Genomic DNA, 26,989 nt, shown 5'->3' on the forward strand with positions numbered 1-26,989 from the left:
TATATCAAAACTACTAAAGGAGAAAAGCATATAGTTGTATAAATAGATGCTAAGGTGCTATATGATAAAATTCAGATAGTAATAAAAACTCTAAGAAATAGAAGCAAACAACTTAAATATGAAAAGAATCATTTACCAAAAAAATCAAGTAACTTTCGAAAACAGCCAAAACATTAAGAACTTTTCAATTCAAGTCAGAAACCAAGCATCATTTATCAAAGAGAAAATAAAACAAAATAATTAATGACACAGACTCTGAAACCAGAGTAATTAGGTTTTCATTCCAAGACTATCTCTCTCTGAGTTGTGTGGCTCTAGGTTGGTTCTTTAACCTTGAGTCTTAGTTTCTCATTTGTAAAATGGGGATAATAATACTACCTATCTCAAGGGGTGTTAGAAGATTGCATATGTAAATAAATGTAAAATCTGACATACAGTAAGTTCTCAGAAAACATCTATGGTTATTGGTTACTATCTGTATCAAAGATTTTAGAGCATCACTATGTAAAAGAACTTTCCACAATAATGAAAATGTACTATATCTGCAGAACCCAATGTAGTAATCAATACAACAGGTGGTCACTGAGCACCTGCAACTAACAAAATGAATTTTTAAATTTAATTTTAGTTAACTAAATTTAAATAGCCACAAGTAGTTGACTAGTGGCAATGGTACAGGACAACGCATGTCCAGAAAATGTAGAATACTTGAAATGTTACTTATTTTTAAAAAATACTAAAATTGAAAAGAATTTGACAACAAAATGAATATTCAAAAGAAAAAACAACTTCCACTAATGAAAGAATGAAAAGCAAATCTTCTCTTCAAAGCATAAGTATAAAACTGGACAAAACTGTCTCACACAGACCAAAAAAACCCTATTTCGGAGCACAGGGCAACACAAACAGACACAACCACCAATTTTGGAGCACTAAGAAACAACCATTATCAGACAAAATGATTACCAGACAAAATGATAAGTGCTTACTCTACAGAAACTGCTAGAGTTTCAGTTAAAAACAGCAGGAGGCACTGGTCTTTTAGCCTGAGGATGACCCTATGATCCCTACTCCCACCCCAGCAGTCTGGTCTGTCTTCAAGGTCACTGGTTTTACTAGGATGGGCAGACCATAGAAACAGTAGCTCTGCTGCCATATGAGATAGAATCAATTGAGGGAGGAGAGCAAATGAGAAAACAGAAGCTTTGCCAGTTAAAAGTAGGTATCTCCAGAAAGAATAGCTTTGCCATCCTGAAGGAAGGGTCACAGAGCAAGCAGCAGCCCTAACAGGAAATTATACAAGATACTTAAAATGAGAGTCACAGGACTTAAGATGAACTCTCCATGCATACCTGGCCAACTAAAAGGGAGGCCCAAGAAAGCCCAGCAAAAACTAAAGGCCAAGTGAGACTGAAAACTGGTCGAAACTTTGAATGTGATTCCCAAACCAGAGAGATCGGTCATTAATGTGTATGAGGCTCACAGGTTCATGGTATTTGATCAGAACGTCTGCCCAAAGCACTGGCTGACCTTCAAGCAATGCAGACACAGGAGCAAGCTCTAGGGAAGCCAGGCTAAACAATTAAAAAAAAAAAAAAAAAAAAACTGAAAAGAGACATGAGTAGCTATACACTGTACAGAAGACAGATTCCATACTTTAAGTCTAAGCAAGTAACTAAAAAAATACTAAAAACCCATTGAAAAATAAAGCAGAATTCAGAGTTGCTGTAATATATCATCTAAGGTATCAGACTGTGGAAACATTCAAAGAAACAGAAAAGCGTAACATAACCTCTAGGGAGGAATCACTCACTTATCCACTAAGCCCAAACACCAGTGGCCAATGATTTAGTCAATCATGCTTGTGTAATAGAACTTCCATAAAAACCCTTAAATGATGGGGTTTCAGAGCAGCAATTATAAATATTTCCAAGAATAAAAGGAATCATGCAAAGGATAAACTAAAATATGATGGCAGTGTCTCAATATATATATAGTTTCAAGTGAGAACTAGAAATGATAATATAAAAACAATACATAGAGATAAAAAGTAGAATATCCATAAATTTCATTAGAATATCCATAAATTTCATACCTATCTGGGCTCAATTAACAGACCTGAGTGAACTTGTAGATAGATAAATTAAAAGTATCCAATCCAAAAGAGGAAAATAGACCTAAAAAAGGAACAGATCTTCAAGGTCCAATGGGACATCAAGCATCCCAACATAAATGTAATGTGAATCCCAGGAAATGGAGAGTAAGAAGTGAAAGAAAAAACTGAATGTCCAAAAATGTCCCAAACTTGATGAAATACAGTAATATGAAGATCCAAAAGTTAGAAGCATTCCAAATATGATAAACGCAAAGTGAATCAAACCTAATTGCTACCACTATCAAACAGCCGAATGACAGATTTTCAAAGAAAATCCTGAAAGTAATAGAAAAACAGTTCATCACATATAGGGTAAAGACAATACAATTAATATCTGACTTTTTATCAGAAACAGTGGAGGCCAGAAAGCAATTAAATGACATATCCAAAGTACTGAAAGAAGACTGTAAACCAAAAATTCTGTAACGAACAAAAACATTCTTCAAAATAAAAGATATCCCCAGATAAATAAAAATTAAAAGAATGTTAGCACATTCGTACCACAAAAAATAATAAATGAAGTTCATCGGGCTGAAAAGAATTGAAACCAGACTAACTTTTTTAAATTAAGTTTATTGGGGTAACATATATAATTTTCATTTGATATCATTTGACATCTGTACATTCTATTGTTTACCACCCAAAGTCCGGTTTCCCTCAGCTACCATATATTTGATCCCCTTTACCCACTTCATCCTCCCCCTAAACCCTATATTTGACCCCTTTTACCCCATCTACCTCCCCCTCCTCCACCACCCCTCTAGTTACCACTAGTCTATAGTCCTCTGGTAACCACTAGCTTATAGACCATGTCTATGAGTCTATCTGTTTGTCCTGCTTATTTGTTGCTTTTAGGTTTATATCCCACATATAAGTGATATCATGTGATTTTCAACTTTTTCTGTCCGGCTCATTTTGCTCAGCATGATTATCTCAAGCCCCGTCCATATTGTCGCAAATGGCAGTATTTCATCTCTTCTTCTGGTTGAGTAATATTCCATTGTATATATGTACCACAGCTTCTTTAGCCAATCATGTATTGTAGGATATTTTGGTTAATTCCATGTCCTGACCACTGTGAATAGTGCTGCTATGAACATCGGTGTGCAAATCTTTCTGGATATAGGTTTTCAAGTCTTTGGGGTAAATACCCAGTAGAGAGATTGCTGGATCATATGGTAGATCAATTCTTAGTTTTTTGAGGAACCTCCACACTGCTTTCCATAGTGGCTGTACCAATTTGCAGTCCCAACAGCAGTGTATGAGGGTTCCTTTTTCTCCACATCCTCTCCAACATTTGTTATTACTTGTCTTGTTGATTATAGCTATTCTAACAGATGTGAGATGGTATCTCACCATGTGAAACCAGACTTTAACTGAGATTCACAGGAAGGAAATGAAAAGTGCTAGAGATGATAAACATGGGCGAAGACGACTATTTTTTTCCTCTTAATTTCTTTAAAAGAAACATAAGATTGCTTAAAGCAATAATCGTAACTATGTACTGGTAACTTTTTAAATATATAAATGACAATAACAGTACAAAGTAGGGAACTAATCTACACTGAAATAAAGTTACTATATTTTAATAAAATTAACACAGTATTACCCAGAAGTGGCTTGTGATAAAGGCATATACTATAATTCGTAGAGCAACTACTAAATCAAAGCAAAACAAAATAAGAGAAAAATTTTAAGTACATTGAAAATATTAGTTAACAAAAAGGCTTAGTGAAGGAATGAACAACAACAAAAAGACATGACATAGATAGAAAACAGCAAAATGGCCAACCTATATCTGAACATATCACTTACCTTCAATATGAATGGACTAAGCACCCCAATAAAAAGGCAGACAGTCAGACTGGATAAACTACAAAATCCAACTACATGCTGTCTAAAATAAACATTTTTAGATTAAATCACACAACAACTTGAAGGTAAAAGGAAGGAAAAAAACATACCATGAAAACAGTAACCTAGTAAGTGGCATGGCTATGTTACCGTGGGGTGGAGGAACTCTCAGATGATGCCAAGATAAACATTTTATGTGCTAAAGGGTCAATAAATCAAGATTATGTAGCAATTATAAATGTCTATGCACCTAACAAATACACAAAGCAAAACTAATAAAGACAAATGGAAAATCAAACAATTTCATCAAGTCACCTCTCAGAAATTGATTTTTTAAAACTATATTAGTAAGTATATAGAAGCTTTGAATATAACCAACTTGCTGTAACACACAGAGAACACTTCATACAAAGACAGTACATTAATGATACATGCTATTCAAGCACAAAGAAAATATTCCCAATGACAGACCACTTACTAGTCCAGAAATGGGCACACTAAAGCCCACAGACCAAATCAGGCCCAATATGTTCCTGTATGATCCACAAGCTAAGAATAGGTTTGTATTTTTAAAGAGTTGTGAGAGGTTTCTTTCCTCCTGACACCAAATACCTAGTATCTTTTCCAACACCACTTCAACTCTGACACCAACTGGGTGTCCTACAACTCAATTCAATTCTGATCCCAAGTACCTGGCATTAACATAAGACTTCACAAGTTAAGGTCTCAGGTTCACAAGACAGCCTCCACTTACAGTGCCAGTCACAAGTCCCAGGTTGTCACAGAGACTTCTGACTGACCAGTGATAGATTCAGAGAGTTTCTACATCCCCCTCTTCAGGTTCAATTATTTATAACTATGACTCGCAGAACTGAGAAAAGCACTTTGCTATTACTGATTTATTATAAAGTATACAATTCAGGAACAAATGAAAGCAATCCATAGGGCAAGGCATGGGGAGGAGTGGGGAGCACAAAGCTTCCATGCCCTCTGCAGGCATACTAGATTTTCCCAACACCTGGACATCTTCACCAATCCAAAGCTCTCCAAACCCCATCACTTAAGGGTTTTTATGGAAGTTCCATTATATAAGCATGATTGGCCACTGGTGACTAAACTGCATCACCAGCCCTCTTTCCTCCCCGGAAGTCAAGGAACTTTCAGCCCCACCCTCTAATCATGTGGCTGGCTTTTCCTATGAGAGCCCATCCTGAAGCTCTCTAGAGGGTGAGGCATGTTCTTAGAGGGTAGAGTCATGTTCTTAGTATAACCTCAGGTATAGCTGATAGGAGTATGAACGACAAAAAATGCTCCTATCACCCCTATCACTGAATCTTACAAGCTCTGAGTCTGACAGGAACCAGGGACAAAGACCAAATGCATAGTTCAAATTATACGGCAGGGGAGCCACAACAGAGACCTTATGTGTCTAAAATATACATTACCTGGTCCTTCACAGCAGGGGTCCCCAAACCCTGGGCTTTGGACCAGTACCGGTTGGTGGCCTGTTAGTAACCCAGTTGCACAGCAAGAGGTGAGTGAAGTTTCATCTGTATTTGCAGCCACTCCCCAGCGCTGCCTCAGCTCCACCTCTTATCATCAGGCATTGGATTCTCATAGGCGCACCGGTCCCTGGTGCCAAAAAGGTTGGGAACTGCTGCTTTACAGTAATAGTTGCCTTGAGCTATTTAATAAGACAAATCTCAATAATTAAATCATGCATAGTATGTTCTCCTACCGTAACTGAACTTAATTATAAAGTTAACAACCATAAGAAATTTGGAAAGCTCCAAATATTTAGAAATTTAAAAATGAACTTCTAAATAACCAATGGGTAAAGGAGAAATCACAAGGAAATTAGAAAATACCTTGAACTACATAAAAATTAACACTAGTATATATATAAACTATAAGTTGCAGCTACGGCAGTGCTTAGAGTCCAAAAGAACATTCTACCATTGATAAATGTTCTGTATCTGCACTGTCCAGTGTGGAAGCCACTAGATACATGCTATTATCAAACACTTAAAATGTGACTAGAGTGACTGAGAAATCAACCTTCAATTTTATTTAACTTTAAATTTTGTATCAATAGCTACATATGGATATTAGCTAACACATTTGACAATACAGGCTTAGAGGAAAATTTATAGCTTTAAAGACTTAAACTAAAAAGGAAATAAAATCTGAAACCAATAATCTGAAACCAATAATCTGAACATGCCCCTTAATAACAGCAAATCAAGTCTACGGACATGCTACCCTGAACAAGCCCGATCCCGTCTGATCTCGGAAGTTAACCAGGGTCGGGCCTGGTTAGTACTTGGATGGGAGACCACCTAAGAAGACCAGGTGCTACAGACATAAAAAATAAAAAAAATAAGGGATTGTAAGATGACAAGGTCCTTGCAATCTGTGAGGTCAACCAAGGGTTGCCTCGCCTAAAAATGAATGAAATTAATTAAGAGCAAATCAAGCCCATATTAAATAGAATGCAATAAAGATCACAGTAGATATCAATAGAGGGAGTGGGGATGAAACCTAAAGATGGTTCTTTGAAAAGATCAACAAAACATACACAATTAACTAGATGCGGGAGAAGATACAGGTAAGGAAGGGAAGGTGCAGTGGGCAAGAAAGACAGAGAGGAAGGGAGAAGGAGGGAGACATTCAAACTGATTGATTTAGAGAGAAAAAGAGAACAAATATTTCTAAAATCAACAGTGCAAGAGTGAAACAGAGAACATAACAGCCCCTACAGAAACCAAAAGCTGTAAAGGAATATCATCAGGAATATCATGAACGTGTTTATAACAAGTCGGACATCCGAAATAAGTCAAATCCTTAGACAAATATTAATTACCAAATTGCCTAAAGAAGAAAGAGAAACTGAATATACTCATATCAAGTAAAGAAACTGGATTAGTAATTAAAAATCTACAAAACAAAATCCAGGCCCATCTGGTTTCAATGGTGAATTCTCTCAAGGAAAAAATAATACAAACCTTACATGAACTCTTTAGAAAATAGGAGGTGAGAACACTTCACAACTCATGTTCAGGGGCCAATGTCACCCCGTTACCAAAGATATAAGAAGACAAAGACATGACAGACAAAATCCTTCTGTATACATATCAAATCGCCGTGATTTGAACTTCAAATATCTTACAATTTTGTCAATTATATCTCAATAAACCTGGAAAAAAAGAGATAAAATCCTCAATATCTCTACTGCCGTAATCTTAAATAAAGGAGACTTTAATTAGGCCAACATCATTCCTTACCTAAACTACTAAAAAACTCCTACCCCTCCACGTCAGTGGGTAGTAATAGGGAGCCGAACTTCTACTCCCACTCAGCAATAACAAAAAGGAATCAGTGGTGGGAGTTGGGGCAAGTCATCACTCCACTACCTGTCCCCTCTCTGGTATGTTAAGGTCCCTAGGGAGAAGGGGGGCTGAAGTTCCACTCTCTACCCTACAGCAAAAAGGTGGCATGAGTCATCTCAATGCTTCCTCCATCCCTGGTACCAGTGGGGCTCAGTGGAATTGAGCTTAAATGGCAACCAAGTTGTATGAGCTGGTACATTTTTGGTGGGAAAAACCCAGAGAGAACTGAAATTCCATCTCATCCATTTACAACAAGACAGTGAGTCAGCACTCCACTTTTGCTGGGATAGTGTCAACTGGGCCCAAGGAGAAGCCGAACATAAACCTACATGGCCAAATGTCTTCAACAGGAAGACTGCTTGCAAAAGAAAGATTAAACATCACCTTGATCATCATCAGAATGTAATATCCAAATATCCACAACGTACTCAAAAATCACTGTCAAACCCAAACCAGAAAAATAATTGAGAAAAGGCAGTTAATACATGCTCACATCAAGAAGAATCAAATATTAGAACCATCTGACAAAGAATTTAAAGGAATCAATGTAAACATGCTTTAAAAAGCAATTACAACTCTCCTGAAACAACAAAAAATAGATCAAAGAATCAGAAGTTATTTAAAAAGCCAAATGGACATTACAGAACTAAAACACAATAACCAAAATTTAAAAAGTGATAAATGGCCTCAATAGTAAAGTGAAAATGACAGGACAGAATCACTGAACTTTAGACCAAATCCATAGAATTTATCCAAAATAGATGGAAAAAAATTAACACAGTCTCAAGGACCCGGGGAACAATAAGAAAATAGCTAACATTCGTGTCATCAGTATCCTAGGAGTGAATGGAACTTAAAAAAGTATTTCAACAATTAATAGCTGAAAATGTCCCAAATTTGCCAAAAGACATAAAACTACAGAATCAAAAACTAAAAATCCAAAACAATTTAAACCCAAAGAAATCCACACCAAGACACATCGATCCATCTAAAAGCTAAAGACAAAAAAGTCTTGCAAGCAGACAGTGACTTCATGACCTGAGAACATCAATTCCAATGACAGTAGATTTCTCAAGGAAAACCACGGAGGCCAGAAAGAAGTGGCATAATGTCATTCAAAGGCTGAAAGAAAAGAACTCTTAACCACAAATTCGATATGCAACAATAAACATTCTTTAGGAATGAAGGCAAACAAGACATTCTCAATGAAAGAAAACTACAAAAATTTGTAACTAGCAAACCTATGCTTAACTTGTATGGCTAAAGGAAGTTTGCTAAACAGAAGAGAAACATTAAGAGATAGAAACTGAATCTTCGGAAAAGAACAGCATTAGAATGGTTAAGAATGATGGTAAACAATACTTCTTCTCACATGTGCCCTAAATCTTATGTGATGTCTGTCACGGGGATGTGAAGTAAAAACGTAGCCAATATTATAATGGCTGTGTATAGTACCAGGTGTACACTAGAATAATGGGGTTGGGGGGGCACTTTGTAAATTATATATCTCACCACTATGCTGTACACCTGAAACTAACATAAAATTTTTAAAATCTTGTCTGATATAAAAATTGTATCAGATATAATGCTATGTACAGAAAATAAAGATAATCATTTTAAAACTAGAAAGGGTAAAAAAAATCAAAATAGAAGTTTCTATACCTCACTCCAAATGGGAAGTCGTCAATATAGACTATAAATTATAAATGAATATTATATCTAGACACACCACTAAAAAGTTATTCAAGTACTATACAAAACTACACAAAACTATATAAAACTATACAAAAACACCATAAATAAAGACTGAATCTTTAAAAAAAAAAAGTCTTGGTAACTCATATGAAGGCAAGAAAAAAAAAAACAATAGAATCAAACAAAGAGAAAAAAAGGTTTAAGCCCTATAATGTCAATAATTTCCTTAAATGTAAATGGTATAAATACACAAATTAAAAGACAAAGACTGGCTGAATGGATAAAACATGATCTAACAATAAGTCTAAAAGAAAATCACTTCAAAGACTGAAAGCTAAAGAATGGAAAAAGACATATTATGAAAACATTGATTTTTTTAAAAAAATCAGGACAGAGACAACTTTTGAAAAGGTAGTAGATCCTTCCCCAGGAAACAACAGTAAATGGTGAAAATTATTTTTTAAAAAACAACCATTTAAGTCTCTGGAAATTATCCTAAAAACATACATTTAAAAAACAAACAAACAAAAAAAAACCAAAAAAACCCACAACACTTATTTAAGAAAATCTACTAAATCTTAGTTTTAAAAAAAAGTCTGTTGCACTTGAGCCACAATCCACTCCCTCCTCTCCCACCAACTCATCATGATGAAAGTAAACTCCAGGTAGATATGGCCGAAAAGATCTCTCCTACCAGCTCCAAGGGCTATACCTTCCCAAAAGGGGCAGGCCACCAGCATTTCTCATCCCACACAGCTTTGTAAATGCTAATGAAGTCAAGGCAGTGTGGCCAAGAAATCAGAAACTTCCTTCTCACACATAGCCCCAACCCAGAGGGCACAGCTTTATCCCAGGCACAACAGAACAAAAATACTGGAGAGCGAATGGCTCACCTGCTCATAGGGCAGAGGTCCCATGCCTAAGCAGAGGCAAGCCAGTAAGACCAGAGGCTCCTTACCCCACCAGCACCCTACTCATACAGCAGAGATATCACTGAAAGAAGGGAGCCACTGGCCCTATCTACAGCTCCACAGCAATGACTCAGAATTTGCCCAGGAGAGAGGCAAACTATAAGAACTGAGAGCTCTGAAGCTCTTCTCAAGATAACTGACTTTATGTGGAACAGCATATGCAAATGTTCAAACCTAAGTGCACTCTTAAAAACAAAATAAGCTAAACCGCAGGCCAGCTAATTTACAAGAGACCCAAAGAACCTAAAAAGAAGGTGTCCTGTGGTCCTAACAAACCTCAAAGACTAACTGGAAAAAGGTCTGAATTGAATTCCAAAAGATTATGGGAAAAGTTATGTCCCAGGACTTTATCAAAAACAATGGAGTATCCAGACCACAATTAGCAGAGTCTAAAAGCTACCCACAGAGGGGGAAAGCTCAACAGACACCAAAGAAATAGTCAAAAAGAGCCCTCCTAAAACCATGTTATGTCAGGGTGATTACACATGCCCAAGATTATGACCTCTGACAAGACACCAGAGGCTTCACACTGCAGTGGAAAATAAACTTGACATCACTAAAATGATCCAGTCAAATCACTAAACAAATTATCAAACAACTGGCAACCCTGGGGGTGGGAAAGATCGAGCAATATCTCAAAAGGCAACAGAAATGGAAAAATGAAAGAGCAAAGGATATGAGACATATATAGGAGGAAAAAAGCTTATTAAGTGGCAAACATAAACCCAACTGAACAGTAACATTAAATGTGAATAGATTAAACAATACAACCAAAAGACAGAGATTGTCAGGCTGGATTTTAAAAACACAAAAACAAGACCCAACTACACATTGTCTACAAAACACTGTTTACAATCAAATATACAAATAGGCTCAAAGTAAAAGGGTGGGAAAAGATATATTGTGCAAACAGCAACCAGGAGAAAGCTGGAATGGCTGTACCTAATCACAGGAGGCAGAATAATGGCTCTCCAAAGACATCTACCTCCTAATCCTCAGAATCTGTTGAAGAATGAAAGATCAGTGTATAAAACTCAACTGTATTTTAATGCAGTAAATGAATAATGAATACAAAGGAATAGTCCAATAAAGTGAAATTAAGAAAACAATTTCATTTATAATAGCATCAAAAAGAACAATGAAATAAACAAAGAAATAAAATTTTAAAAGTGTAAATCCTCTCCCAAAAACTATACATGCTGAAATAAAGAGGACCTAAACAAATGTAAAGACATCCTTTGTTCATGAGTCTGAAGACTTAATATGGTTAAAATGGCAATACTCCCCAAAGCTAACTTATGAATTCAATACAATCTCTATCAAAATTCCAGCTGGCTTTTTAGTAAAATTGATAAGCTGATGCTAAAATTTATATGGAAAGTCAAGGGGCCTAGAACAGATAAAACAATCTTGAGGAAAAAAACAAAAATGGGAAACTTACCATCAATTTCAAAACAATACAAAACTACAATAAGCAAGACAATTTGCTACAGGCATAAGGATATATTTACAGATCAATGAAATGGTACTGGCTCTAGAAATAAAAACTCGGTTTTATGGTCAGCCGATTTTAGCACTTAGGGTGCTAAGACAATTCAATGCAGAAAGAATAGTACAGCTGACCCTTGAACAACACAGGTCTGAACTGCACAGGTACACTTAAATGTGAAATTTTTTCAATAAATATATGGGAAAATTTGGGAGAGATTTCCTTACTACCATGAAGCAACTGCATCGATTACACCAGGCTACCATAAAGCAATCATATGGCTGCTTTGTTATCAATGCAAGAATCATTATACCTCTAAAATATGAATTTTTTCATATTCTTTTTATTTTTGATGGGTAGTATTAATAATACATTAACATCTATTTTGTGTCATATAAGACAATATTGATGTAGATATTGACAGACGATTCATCATAAACAGATATTGTAAACTTATATATATAGTAGTGTTATAAATGTATTTTCTCTTATGATTTTAATAACATTTTCGTTTCTCCAGCTTACTTTATTATAATACAGTATAAAACACATATAATATACAAAATATGTATTAATTAACTGTTTATGTTATTAATAAGGCTTCTAGTTAACAGTGTTAAGTTTTGAGGGAGTTAAAGTTATACCTGATCTTTCACCACATGGAGGTCAGTGCCCCTAATCCCTGCATTGCTCAAGAGTCAACTGTATTTTCAATAAATTGTGCTGGGTCGATGGATATCCACATTTAAAAAAAAAAAAAAAAATGAAGCTGGATCTTTACCTCACCCACAAATTTTACATACACTGCATCATGGAACCAAACTTCAGAACTAAAACTGTAACACTCTTAAGGAAGCAAACATAAGCATGTATATTTTCATGGCCTTGGATTAGGAAATGGTTTTTTAGATACAGCAACAAATAAAAGAGCACAAAAGAAATAATAAACTGGACTTCATTGAAATTAGACTTTAGCACAAAAATTTTTGTGATGCCAACTCTGTGAATATAATTAATGTCAAAGAGTTGTACATTTAAAAATGGATAAAATGTCAAAAAAAATTTTGTATTTTCCCCACAATAAAAAAGTTTTTAGAAAAACAGCAAGGTGTGAAAAAAACTTTTGTACAACAAATAATACCACAGAAAAAGTGAAAGGCAACCCACAAATACAAGATGCATGCAAATTAAATATAAGGATCTATTATTATCCAGAATATACAAAAAAAAAAAAATGACAACTTCATAATGTCAAATAATCCAATTAAATAATGGGCAAAAACCTTGCACAGGATCAGGTCTCATTTCTTCAAAGAATACAAACACAATAAGCACATGAGAAGATGCTCAACATCACTGGCCGTCAGGAAAATGCAAGTCAAAACCACAAAGAGATACTACCTAACACCCCCAAGGATGACTGTAATAAAAAAAAGACTATAACAACTGTCAGGTAAGATTATGGAAAAATTGGGACCTTCATACATACACTGATAGAAATGTAAAATGTTATAGCCACTTTGGGAAAGTCTGGCAGTTCCTCAAAAGATTAAATATAGAGTTACTATACAACCCAGAAATTCCATTCTCACACACACACACACACACACACACACACGCACACACACACACATAAGTGAAAACATATGTTCATGCAAAAATTTGTAAAAAATGTTCATAGCAGTATTATTCAAAATAGTCGAAAAGGGGAAACAAATCAAATGTCAATCAACTGAAGAATGGATAAACAAAATGTGCTAATGGCTATAAAACAAAATATTATAAGACAAAAAGAATGATGTACTGACACATGCTACAGCATGTATGAACCTTGAAAATTCTGTTAAATCAAAGAAGTCAGTGACCGAAGATCTCATATTCTATGATCCCATGTATATGAAATGTCCACAATAGGCAAATCTATAGAGAAAGCGAGTAGATCAGTGGTTGTCTAGGTCTGGGAGAGAGTATAGTGGGTAAATGGGGAGTGACTGCTAATGGGTACGGGATTTCTTTTGGGGGTGAAGAGTTAATTTTTTTATACTGTGTAAGGTAGGGGTCCAACTCCATTCTTTGGCATGTGGAAATATAGTCATCCCAATATCATGTGTTGAAGAAACTATTCTTTCTCCCACTGAATGGATTTGGCAGCCATGTCAAAAATCATCTGGATGTAATGGGAAGAAAAATAAAGCTACTAACACATGTTATATGTCAAGGGGAGGATAGAAACTAGATGGAGGCAAGGAGTGAAAGGGAGGCTTTTCATTATTTAGCTTTGTGTACTTTTTTACCTTGTGAGCAATGTGAAGGTACCACTTAAAGTTAAAATAAATTCAAGTTTGTAAAATATAATTACTAGGCAAGCCACAAAGTAGGCCTATCTGACGAAGGACTCATCCTTGGAACATATTAAGCAGTCTTCACTGGAGATAAGGCAGACGGAACACAGAAAATAAATATGAGCACAACTTGAACAGGTGCATTACAATAAAAGATATCTAAAGGGCAATAAACATTAAAAAAAAAGGTGCTCAATTTTACAGGTTACCAGCGCGATTAAACTGCAATGCTATAGACCACTGAATGCTCAACAGAATGGCTAAAATGTCAAAGACATATCTATCAAGTATTAGTAAAGATATGAAGCAATTAAAAATCTCTACTACTACTGGTAGAAGTATAAATCAATAAACCACTTCAGAAAACTGTAGCAGTTATCTAGTTAAGCTGAATTTATGCAACCTATTACTCAGGAAGTTCACTCTAAGATACTATGAGTCATGTTAAAGTAGAGCTTCCATGAACACATTCATACTAGTAAAAAACCACAAACAAGTGTCCATCAACATTTAAATGGATAAATTTTAGTATATTCATACTATGAATCCTGTAAAGACAATGAACAAACTACAACCATAAGTAACATGAATAATCTCACAATACTGAGCAAAAGCATTCAGTCACAAATTAGTACACACTGTTTAGTTCCATTTAAATAAAGTTTAAAAGCAGGCAAAATTAACCTATGGTGTTAGAAGTCGGGATCATAGGTAGCGACTGAAAGGGGACACAAAGAGGGTTTATACGGTGCTAGTAATATACTGTTTCTCATTCTGGTTGCTAGACTTACAAGTGGCTTATGCATATTCACCAAACTACATCTTTCAATTTTTATACTTTGTGTATGCATATTTCAAAAGAACATTTACTTTAAAAATTACACTTATCACTTAAAATACACCAACATTTTGGTCTCCCATCACAAAACTATTCTGTATGAGTAAATCTGTTTACTACCTTGACCAGGTACTCTACTAAAAAGGCAATCTTCAGACAACTTTATTTGGCATCAGGTTGACTTTATCTCATGCTTCTGCAAGGATAAGAAACATAAGCAAGTTACATCATGTTTCATGCCACATTAAATGACCCACTGGACTCAACTAATTAATAGGCATCAAACGAGCAATTGTAACAAAAATAAATTTCACACACTGTTCAAAATTTGGCAGTAAACCTTCAAAGGGCTCAAGTGTAACATGCTACTATGACACATCAGTTGAGACGCTCTAACTCCATTTTAAACATGTAAAACACTTGAGTGTTTCAAGAGGTAGGAAAAACAGGCAAACTTCAGGAACACATTATAATGTGATTTGGTACAGAATTAGTAAACTTCTGAAGGCACATATGTCATAGATTAAATAGGCTTTTCTGAACTTGCTAACCACTATTTATTCAGCATTTCAATCTATTTACCAAATTTGACTACAAAGTTTGTACTCTGAAAATTGTTGCATTTGTTTCTTGTCTATCTACCTAGATAGTAAAAATAATACTGATCACTCTAATGATGTGTAATCTTCATTAAAATGTTACAATATAGCTTACTGAAACACTCTAAAGGGAAAAGATTACATAAATGCTTAAAGTTAAGCTTTTCAAATTATGAAATCAAACTAATTATAAATTAATTATATCCAACTCAAATAAAAGTGACTAATCATATTCTGAGTTAGGACAAATGTGGAAAACTGGTAGCCTATCTGGCATTATCTATTTGACCAGGATAAGATATTTTTAAGTTCTAATTTTACTGCTTTTAGGCTGGGCAAACTTTTATACTCCAAATATCTTACACTAGTTCCTGCCTAGCCCTGACAGCATCCATCTGAGGCTGTGCTACTATCTCCATATGGGAAAGCCACATTTAGGCAAAATTTTACCTGCCTCAGTAGCCTTGTATGTTTTAAAAAAAAAGAGAGAGAGAGAGAGACAGAGAATATTACCTAATAGTTTTTTTTAAATAAGCAAATAAGATAAAAAAGTTTTAACTTGGAGCTGTATTATTTTACAGATAAAGAACACAAAGTCTAGTCATATTCGAATAAATATGTCCACATCTAATTCTCTCCTGCCGTTACTAATCAGATAACCTACCTTGAAACAATACAACATAAACTGGGGATGGAAACCAGAGAAAGAGAAAACTGGATTAATGTTATAACAGCTTGGATTACAGCCAAAGGCTTATAAGAGCCAAAATCAATCACAGAATATGCATACGAGAAAAGGAGAGCATCACCTCCAAACCAACATTAAGAGCAAAAAAGAAGTAAATTTCAGCCATGACTAATCCCTACTTCTGAACGATATTCCAATGTACATTTGATTATTCATATATTATAAAGTCTTACATTATTCTCTAATAACGTCTTATCTCTTCAGTAAAATTCAATGACTTCAAGGTTCATTTTACCTATCTCACAACACATAAAGGTGATCAACACAAAATAGAATTTCAAATTTGAAGAGGACAGTTGAAATGCAGTGTTCTCTCTTATTTTCAATTCTTCAGCCTCAGAAACAGTATGGTTAAATGATTCTAAATATCTTACCCTCATAGCTGTTCTCTTTCCAATGAAAAAAGGAAATCTTTTGAATGACATTAATTTTTTACATAAGTACTTATTATAATTAGTTTTTAAGCTATTCTTTAGTAATTGAAAAGGAAATCTGTTTAATTTGAATATTAGCAATCTATTAATAAACCACAAATGGGATGACAGGCCAGAGTGGTCTAAAATTCTTATTCTGGCAGTCACTTGTGATGCTAGAAAAAGAAATCTGGAAATTCTCATCTAAATCCACTGTGAACAACAAGTCAGGCTACACACACCATATTCCTTGAAACCTGCAATGCCTAACACTTCCCATCAAATCTAAATGTGGGATAGGGCATGAGAAAACACAGTAAATATTGTAGGCTTTGCAGGCAAAGATATAATATCAAGCACATGTAGGTACTTACGTAAAAAAGAAAATAAATTTTCACAATTTTTATTCACAAAATTCAAAATATAATAATCTAGTAAAGATTTCTGTGATTCAAATCTACTAATAAGAATTATGAAATTCTTACAAAGAAGATTTAATTAACTTGTCATCCTAAGAGCTTTCCTTGCCTGATTAACAAGCCACTCAGACACTTACCCTTGATTTCATTTAAGAAATTCTGCTATGATAAACTATTCCATTTAAAATTTTCTAATTTCTCTGTCCACTGCTTCCCTGTGAGTTGGGAATATCACAACCAGAATTTAGTCTGTCCACATATGCTGTACTCTTTTAGCAGAGCTATAGTAAAAGTATGTAATAAACATTTTGCCATCTAATTCAAAAACAAAATTATCCACACTCCACTGTGCCTTAAAAAGAGGACATCTGAAATCCACTTTTTTCTTGTTTGAAATGACAGGTATGCATTGGTAATTAAAATATTTTTGTAAATTGTCGTGCTACAGCCATATACATGCCTATTAAGTTATTAAAGTATCACTGCAATTTGCAGTGCACCAAAAAGCAGTGCAAAGCAATGAGTACCACGTATAGCCTTTGTCACAATTACTCATTTTGCCACTGTAGCATGAAAGCAGTCACAGATAACATAAACAAATGGGCATCGCTGTGTTCTAAAAATTTATGAACAAATTTGAATTTCATGTCACAAAATATTCTTTCAATTTGTTCAACTATTTAAAAATGTAAAAATCATTCTTAGCTTATGAGTCGCATAAAACCAGGCAGCAGGCCAGTTTTGGCCCATGGGCCACAATTTGCCAACACCTGATCAGTGAAGTCTAACAATTAACAAGCACAGAACCTCCAGATCAGAATTTTATTGCCCCATTCAAGTAGGAAGAATATAAGGATTATCCACTGCTTGAGGAAACCTCAAACGAAAAGACAAAAAGAAGTCAAGATAAAAAGAAAAACAGATTAGAAAGTAGAGTCAAAGAGATCTTTCAGAATGTCAGCTGAGTAAGAAAGCAAAGAGAAGGAGAACATAAAAGAAAAGGTAGGCCAGAGTATGAAATGGAGTGTCAACATCCAAACAGAAACAGTTCGAAAAAGTGTGTTTGCAGATGGCAGGGAGAAGGGCGGGGATTCTAACTAAAAAAAAAAAAAAAAATTTTAAGTTTAAAGTTTTGTTACTATAAATAAAGATCACAAGACTAATAGAAAAAGCACACTGAACTTTTAAAAACAATGAAAAGGGGGGAAAAAAATCAACAGAGGTACATGACTATATTTCAGAACAAGGATAAAGAGATATTAAAGGTCTCAGAAGAGGTAAATCAAATAAACAAAACTCAACTGGGGTTGTACAAGGCAAAATCAGACTAACATCAGCAACACTGATTTCTCCAAGACACTACAAGAGACATCTTCAAAGAGCTAAGGAAAAAAGACTTAACCTAGAATTTCATTATCGAGTCAAGCTACTTTTTAAGTAGAAGATAAAATAAAGAGAAACGAAAAATATAAAGGCTCAGAAATTCTACTCTCACTGACTCTTAGTATGTACAAACAAGGGTGTGAGCAAAAGAATGGAGAAGACATGGGAGCCTAGGGTTGTGCAAAGTAATTAGAAACAAGACTCTCACAGAGCAGACTTGAAGGATTACATTCTCAGAAGTCTGTCCATAGCAAATAAAAATGACAGTAAAAAATTTCTTTAAAATAAATCTGACCAACAGCATAGCATAGAAAGAGAACTGTCTGTCACTGCCCGAGTTCTGAATGAGGAAAAAAATTTTCTCCTGAGAATTTTCAAATACAGGTTAGCCTATAAGGTAAAGTAAATCCTAAATCAACATCTGCCAGTTCCAAAACACACTAAACTTTATTTCAGTGATTCTGTGTTGGTGGCAACTGAAAGAAGCAAAAGCAAAACATTCTTTGAAGGCCTGTTCTCACAAACAGCTCTAACAGGATTCACAGATAAAGCCGTGGTGAACAAGCTCACAATCCAAAACTAGAAAGCACGGGAAACACCACTTACTACGACCAAGAGTGGGCGGAAGCAAGTAGTAAATAAGACCTCAAGAATGTCAGATCATGGAATTATCATATATAACTATGAAATCAGTAAATTTTAGATATTAAAATATAAAAAGTAAAATGAAAAACAAGAAAACAAAGCAAATACACCTAAGTGTGTTTTAAGGGAAACCGTGTACAGTGAAAGAAAAAAGTACAGATGCTCCTCAACTTACGATGGGGTTATGTCTCTATAAAACCATTGTAAGTTTAAAATATTAAGTCAAAAACGCATTCAACCTACCATAAACCATAGCTTAACCTAGCCAGTTTCTATAGGATGGGTATTGCTTTTGCACCATCGTAAAAATGAAATATTGTTTAAGTCAAACCATAGTTAAGTCTGGGACCATCTGTATATAGGAATAACTCATAATAGATGTGAAAGACCTTTCTAAAATGAAAACTGCATAACATTCAAAAACAGAAGATTTAATGGAAAAGCCAACAATGTTTATGAACAGGCAGATACCATATTATAAATATAGCATTTCCCCTCAAATTTATATAGTCAAAGCAATTCCAACAAAAATGCTGACAAGTTTTTGAAATGCAAATTCACAAAATGATTCTCAAATGTGTAAGAGCAGAGTCAAGATCAGTCAAGATAATCTTAAAGATGAACAAGGTGCATGTAGAGGGGAATGAAGTTACCTTAATAATGAATACAAGCAGATCTCCTTTATTGTACAGTAGAGATCTTGCCTTTTTTACAAATTGAAGCTAAGGCCTTCCACCAGCAAAAAGATTAACCAGTCACTGAAGGCTCAGATGGTCGTCAGCATCTTTTAGCAATGAAGTATTTTTTAATTAAGGAACATACATTGGGTTTTTTAAGACAAAATGCCATTGCACACTTAACAGACTACAGTATAGTGTAAACGTAACTTTTAAATGCACTAGGAAACCCAAAAATGAGTGTGACTCACTTTATTGCAATATTCGCTTTATTGCAGTGGTCTGGTACCAAACTCGCAATATCTCTGAGGTACGCATGTAACAGTTTACTATAGCTATATAATAAGCAATAAAGGCAGGAAAATGGGGGGGGGGGTGGGGGGGGGAACCAAAAGGGAAAAAACAACTCTCATACATCAAAAGACAACTTTCTCAAGAGAGAAAAAAAAGGTCAAGTGTATTATCTATTGTTGTATAACAAATTACCCCAAAACTTAGCAGCCTAAAACAACAATTCATTATTTTTCTCAGAGTTTGAGTCAGGAATTTAGGGGTGACTTGGCAAGTGGTTCTGGCTCTGTGCCTCTAATGAGGTTGTAGTCAAATGCCACCCAGGACTGCAGTCATCTGAAAGCCTGACCAAGCTAGAAGATCTACCTCCAAAACAGCTCACTCACATGGCTGACAAGCTGGTGCTGGATGCTGGTAGAAGGCCTCAGTTCTCCCCCAGATGGGCCTCTTTAGAGAGGACTGCTAAGGTGGCAGCTGTTTTCACCTACAACAAGGGATCTAAAGAGCAAGGCTGTATGCATTTAATGACCTAGCTTCAGAAGTCACTATTAATTCTACTGTATTCTCTTGGTCACCCAAACCAACCCTGTGGCAGAGACCAAGAAGGGTATGAATGCCAGGGGAAAGTAACACTGGGGCTATCTGGAAGGCTAAAAGGCTAGCTACCACGGCAAGCCATAACAGGCTTAGAATAAATCTTCAACTTAACCAATAAAGGTTCAGTATGCAGAACATATCAAGAATTCTTGTAAATCAAAACAAAAAATGTAAGCAAACTAAAGAAAAATAGAAGACATATGGACAATTCACAGAAGCAGCAAATTGCATATAATCAACATTCCAAAAATATTAGCCATTAGTACCACATAATTCATGGTATTTACCCATCATTAAGGTACAGACTTTATTATTCTAAAAATGATGCACTTATGTTCATCCTTGTTTTTTCTCACTTCTCCTTGGAACCAATGTCCATTCTAGATGCTGGCTAGAGATAAAAGCTCATGGCCACCGAAGAGACAAAGGTTAATGTGCCAAACCTCCAAACCGGGCTTCAGGAAAGGAAAGTGATAGAACTCAGTAAACCAGACAGTCATAAATATGGAGGAAAAAAAATCAGATCTACAGTGAGGTATTTACAAAAGGTCAATTTCAGTTACTAAGCACTTTTTTCATCTCTACCTTCGATTGGGGGTAAGCTCTTTATGAACTGTGCTGGGTACCCCAAAATGAAGTATTACAAATGCATGAATCTGTCACCTTCTACTATTCCATGGTCTGAAATTCTTCTCAAAGACTCTACATTGCCATTTTCTGATTGTTCCTTTAAGGGAGCAAGTCTTAAACTTTTTAATCTCAAGAGCCTTCATACACTCTTAATTACTGAGAATCTCAAAGAGCTTCTGTTTAGATGAATTTTTATCCATCAATATACACAATATTAGAAATAAAAACAGATTTTTTATATTTTTATTAATATAGTAATAATTTTAATAAATCAAATAACTGTTCATTGAAAGTAAATATTTTAATTCATTTAAAAGAAACTCATTACATGTTTAAATAACATTTTTATCAGAAATAACTACATTTTCCAAAACAAATTTTTAGCAAAGAGTGGCAGTTTTTACATTTTTTATATCTCTTCAATGTCTGGTTTAATAGAAGATGAGTGAATATATGCTTTTGCATTTAATTGATTGTGATGATTTGTTCTGTTTGAAGAATATGGAGAAAACCCGGCATCATACATATTTAAGAAACGGGAAGAAGATGATGGAAATCATGACCTGAGAGGTGCAGACAAATGACTTGAAAGAAGTAGTCAGTAAATTGATTCCGATAGCATTGGGGCGGGGGGAAAAAAACCATAAAAAAGGTTTGCCCAGCTATTTATCTGCTCCAGGACTGATGTCTTTATTAGAAAAGTCAAAATGCTAATGAAGCCCAAGTTTGAATTGGGAAAACTCATGGAGCTTCATGGTGAAGGTAGCAGTTCTAGAAAAGTTACTGTGGGATGAGACAAGTGCTAAAGCTGAACAAGTTGATAGACTTGAGTCCCAGTCCAAGAATCTGTTTAAAATTCAGGCTTTCGATGGTGACAAATAAAAAATTCTATTTGTGGGGGAAAAAAGTCCCCAGATAAACCCCACATAGAACTAGCCGACTGCAATACAGTATGTGTACTACTGGAGCAAAAAAATTCAAAGGGCTCAACCGAAAGATTCCCCAAAGTGGTTCAGCACACTCAGTGATTAAAAAAAAAAAAAAAAAACAGAACCTCTGTGCTCTTCACACTACACCCAGAGGTATTCCCTCCGACCTACAACATGACTGTTGCCATCTCAGATTTTTCACAATAAGTTTAAGATTCAGAAACAGAATCATGTTTCCATGTTGTTTCTTCTATCATTCCCCACAAAATAATATTAAACTTATGTAGATGTAAAAAGTTAGCATAAAAGACAATAAAATCATAAAATTTTATAGAATAGGTACTCAACCTCTTCATACTGCAGGCCTGGAGAGGCTGTCTAGATACCCTGCTCAAGGTTACATAGTGAATTAATAGCAGAACCCAATGCAAGTTACTCCCAATCTAATTCATCCACATCACCAGCTCTCTCAGATGCATCCTACTACAAAAGTCTCATCTCCTTCAAGAGTTCATTTTAGAGTTTATTAGGTGCATCAATACAAATCTGTATTTTTATTGATACATTATTGATGTATACATCATCAATACTGATAGCTGTTCTGACTCAACCTGAAACAGAACTAAAAATAATTACAAAAGCACTTTAAAAAACTTACTATTGAGATTCAACAAATACTAACTAGTGTATATCTACTTTGATTTTCCAAATACTCCAACAGTAAATGGATCAGCCTTTCTCTTCAAACATACTGAAATCCATGTTTCTCAAAGTGTGATAGGTTCCAGAATCTGAATCACATGAGATACTTGTTAAAAATTCAGATTCCTAGTGTCACCCCAAATTAATTGAAACAGTATCTCTTAAACTCCCCAAAACATCATTTTAAAAAGCTCTCCAGGTGATTCTTCTTCATTCAAAAGATCATAGAGTGAATTTTGAACATTCACTCTATGATATTCTAGTGAGAAACAAGAGGCAAATGAGAACAACAAAAACAGGTAAACATTTTGGATTTTATCTGTGCTATGAAGAAAAATAAATAAATAAGATGTCAGAAAGTGACCTGGAAGATTACTTTAGAAAGAGCAGTCAGAGGATTTTTAAGGCAGTGGAAATACTCTATGATGTAATGGTGAATATATGTTATCATACATTTGTCCAAACCCATAGAATGTACAACACTAAGAGTGAGCCCTCACGTAAGACTTTGGGTGATTATGATGTGTCAGTGTAGGTCCTAAATGTATCACTCTGGTGGAGGATATTGATAAAGGGGGAGGCTACGCAGGCATTGAGGGCAGGTGATGTATGACAAATATCCATATCTGTCTCTTATTTTGTTATAAATCTAAAACTGCTCCAAAAAAATAAAGCCTTAAAAAAAAAACAGTGAAAGTGCTTCTCAGGAGGCAACATTTGACGTGAGGAGCCCTTTGCTCAAGAACAGTGGTTCTCAAACTTAGTGTGCATCATAATCACCTGGGAGACTAGTTAAAACAGACTGCTGGTCAGAATGTCTAGAGTGGGGCACAGATTTTGTATTCCTAACAAGATCATAGGTGATGCTGATGCTGCTGGTCCAGAAGCCACATCTGGAGAACCATCAATCATCAATCTACAGGGAACAGCTAAAAGCTGTGAGTAACCTGGTGTGTTAGAGGGACAGAAAATGGGCCAGTTAAGAGGGAGGGTAACCTGCTTATTGTTTCAGAACCACTTGAGAGACTGAATTAAACAACCATCTATGGCTCCCAGACCAGAGATGGAATCACAGGTTGTTTAATAATATCTTGCATTTGAAAAGCACTTCACAGTTTATAAAGCATTTTCGTGTTTATTATTTAATTCGACTTAGTGAGATATGGAGGAAAGCCTATTAGCTACATTTTAGAGAGAAAGAAACTGAAGGACAGAAACATTATGAACCTGAGGAAACCAGAAAAAAAGTGACAGAACTGTGTCCCCTAACTCCAAATCCAGTGTTCCTTCCAAAATAGCATGCTTGCTTTTTTAAAAAGCAAAGCAAATGATATATACAGAAATTAATACTAACAAATTATTTTCTGGACTCCTTGCCTAAAAACATGTGGCTTCCAGACTTTTAGATACTGGTTAGAAAGCAACATTAACGCTGACAGTACTTAGTCCCATCCACTTATGTCTATTTCAAAAACAAAGAAGGATGGAGATACGAACACGCAAACTACGGACTATTATTCTCTCTCCTGCATAAATATCAGAGGGCTTATTTCATTACCCCAGTCCCTCGGCCACATAAGTCAAACACATTTTTCATCTTGTGTTCTCTAAATCTCTCACCTAATCCAGGTTCCCAAAAGAACACTGAATCCCACATATCTTACTATACTCACAAGGCCATGAGCAGTTAGTTACACACCCATTATGCCTCTTCAGTACACCCATTATCATCTAGTATCTTCTCCATCAATCCAACCCTTATTCTTAACATAACATTCTCACTTGCATGTCTCAATAATACTTCAAACCCAAAACAACCAAAATTGAAATCATTATATTCCCCCTCTATTGCGCGCATGCGTGCGCGGACGCGGACACGGACGTGGACGCGGACACACACACACACACACACACACCCCTGCTCTGTGCCTAAATTCTTTTACTTGCACTAATAGCACTGCAACCCATCAAACAAGAAACCCTGGACTCAGACTAGACACCCGCCTCTCCCTCACACCATCGCACCAATCTTAATGCCCCCGCAACCTCCACTCCCATGGCTACTTACAATTAGTTACTACTGCTAACAAACTAGCTGCCATTTCATTAATAATTGCTAACAAACTAGCTGCCATTTCATTAATGATTGTACTAGTCAGTGTACACACTTCATTCTTTCAATAACCCTATGAGGTAGATAATTTTGCCTTTGTTTCAAAAATAAGGAAACTGAGGCTAAGAAAAAAATCTGTTCCAAGCCATAAGCAGGAAGTGACAAAGTAGACATTCAAATTCAAATATGTCTCACCAACAGAAAAATGCTTCTTTCTTTAATACCTGACCATCAGTTCTTTACTACCCATTCCAAATGATAATTTCTTACCTAGATTACTGTCAAGATTCTAATTGGTCCTGCCTCCAGTCTTGATTTCCTTTACCTTTCAATGTGTTACCAAGTGATCTTTAGGATCACAGATGTGATCCTTTTATCCTCTTGATATAAAAGTCCTTCAGAGACTCCCTTAAGTCTACAGTATACAGAATACACTTTACAGGATGAATCCTAAACCCTTTGGTACAGGTCCACAATCCCTTATTCACACTACTGAAACTCAGAAGCTTTGAAATATTAAAATTTCTCTCAAATTTGTGACAAAACCTACCCTGAATTGCAGAAGACTACTGTCTATACTATTAGCGTGATATTTATGCTCATTACAGAAATATTAGTGTAATGCTGTGTTGTTAACCAAGACTCTACTGTAGTATTATTGACCTTATCAGGAAAAAGAAAATTTTCCAACTACTCTTAAGCCTAAAATACACCGGTCCCAAGAGTTTCAGATAAGGGATTGCAGACCCCTTATCTATTCAGCCCATCAATCCAACCTAATTTCTACCAATCACCATACACATCCCTTAGCTTCAGGGATGTGTAAGGTGCCCGGTGCCCTGTGCCCTGAATACTCTCCAACCCAGTGAGCTACTCACCTTTCAAGAAACTTGCTCAAGGGTTTCCTTTTCAGTGAAGTTTCCCTGACCTTCTCTTGACTGTGCCACAACCACTGTAGCAAGAACCCGCCGCCGATACTATAGATTTTACATTTATTTCCCGCTAGACTGTGAATGAGCTCCTCACTGAGTATTTTATTCAATCCTACAGTGTCTGGAACACTAGGGGCTCCTTAATGTACAATGAACTGAAATTCATGCCCAGCTCTAACTCCCAATTCCTTTCAAAGTTCATTTCTCCTTCAACTCTAAACCTTGGGATTTTTTCCCTAACCATGCAGGCCCTTCACAGTTATTTTCGTTGCCAAGTTCCTCTGTCCCAATGTCATCTTAAAATTACTTTCTATCAGGCGCTTTCTCTTAACCCCAAACTCTCCAATGCCCTTTATTCTCCTCTATTTGATCCCTAGCCCTCCTTTCCCCTAGTCTTGGAACAGATCAAATCCTTTCCCACCAAGGCAATTCCTCCTCACAGCCCCCATCCCTTACCTACTCCCTCCTTCCTTCCTCAACACCTCTTCCGGCTCTGGGCCTTCCTTCTAAAAATGATTCTCACCAGTCGTGCCCCAGGCCCCATCCTCTCCCCGAGTCCAAGTCCAGCAGCTCACGAATCTGCGCTGCGCACGAGTCCACGCCTTCCCGGCCGGTATCCGCACATCGCAAACCTCCCCGGCGGCGGTGTCCCCTCCCCCCGTCTCCGGCAGTCTGCACCCCTCCCTTCACCCTCCGCATATCTCCCGCGGTCCAGCTCCTCTGAAAACTGTCCCAGGGGCCTTTCACCTCTCAGACCCCTCAGGATCGCGCAGGTCAAGGAGCCCCGGGCCCGAGTACCTCCGTCTCCAGCTCCCCCTCGGCCCCGCAGATCCCTTTCAGCCCAGACCTCGGGCAGGGCCTCCCGCTCACCTTGGTGGATGTCGCCGTTGCTGCCCCCCGGGATGGGCACACTGAGCTGGCGCTCCGGCTCGGGCAGGCAGCGCAGGCAGAAGGAGTGAAGACAGGGCAGCAGCTTGGGCTCCGCCTCACGCCGGCTCTGCAGGCTCTGCTGACACACGGCGCAGGTGTCCAGGAGCGAGGCTGGAGGTCCAAGAGGCGGCCCCGCCGAGGGACCTGGAGCGGGAGCCGAGGCCGGAGCTGGGGCCGGCGTCGATATCGCCCCCCCGGGAACTCCGGGGCCCACTGAGGCCGCAGGGGCTGAAGCAGCCAGGGCTGAG

At 36.5% G+C, this 26,989-nt stretch overlaps 1 protein-coding gene and 1 pseudogene across 1 annotated transcript in view; one reads left to right on the forward strand and one right to left on the reverse strand.

Annotated features, from left to right (window-relative positions):
* The window catches only part of TRIM33 (tripartite motif containing 33), a 91,189-nt gene that overhangs the window by 62,476 nt on the left and 1,724 nt on the right, over window positions 1-26,989 (reverse strand). Inside the window, exon 2 of the mRNA XM_025052298.1 lies at window positions 26,682-26,984. Within this exon, the coding sequence (XP_024908066.1) occupies window positions 26,682-26,984 (303 nt within the window). The remainder of the gene's footprint in view (window positions 1-26,681; window positions 26,985-26,989) is intronic.
* Window positions 6,255-6,373, forward strand: LOC112469203 (annotated as a pseudogene).

Source organism: Pteropus alecto, unplaced genomic scaffold (assembly GCF_000325575.1).
Source record: "Pteropus alecto unplaced genomic scaffold, ASM32557v1 scaffold106, whole genome shotgun sequence".
In the NCBI taxonomy this organism is placed as follows: Eukaryota; Metazoa; Chordata; class Mammalia; order Chiroptera; family Pteropodidae; genus Pteropus; species Pteropus alecto.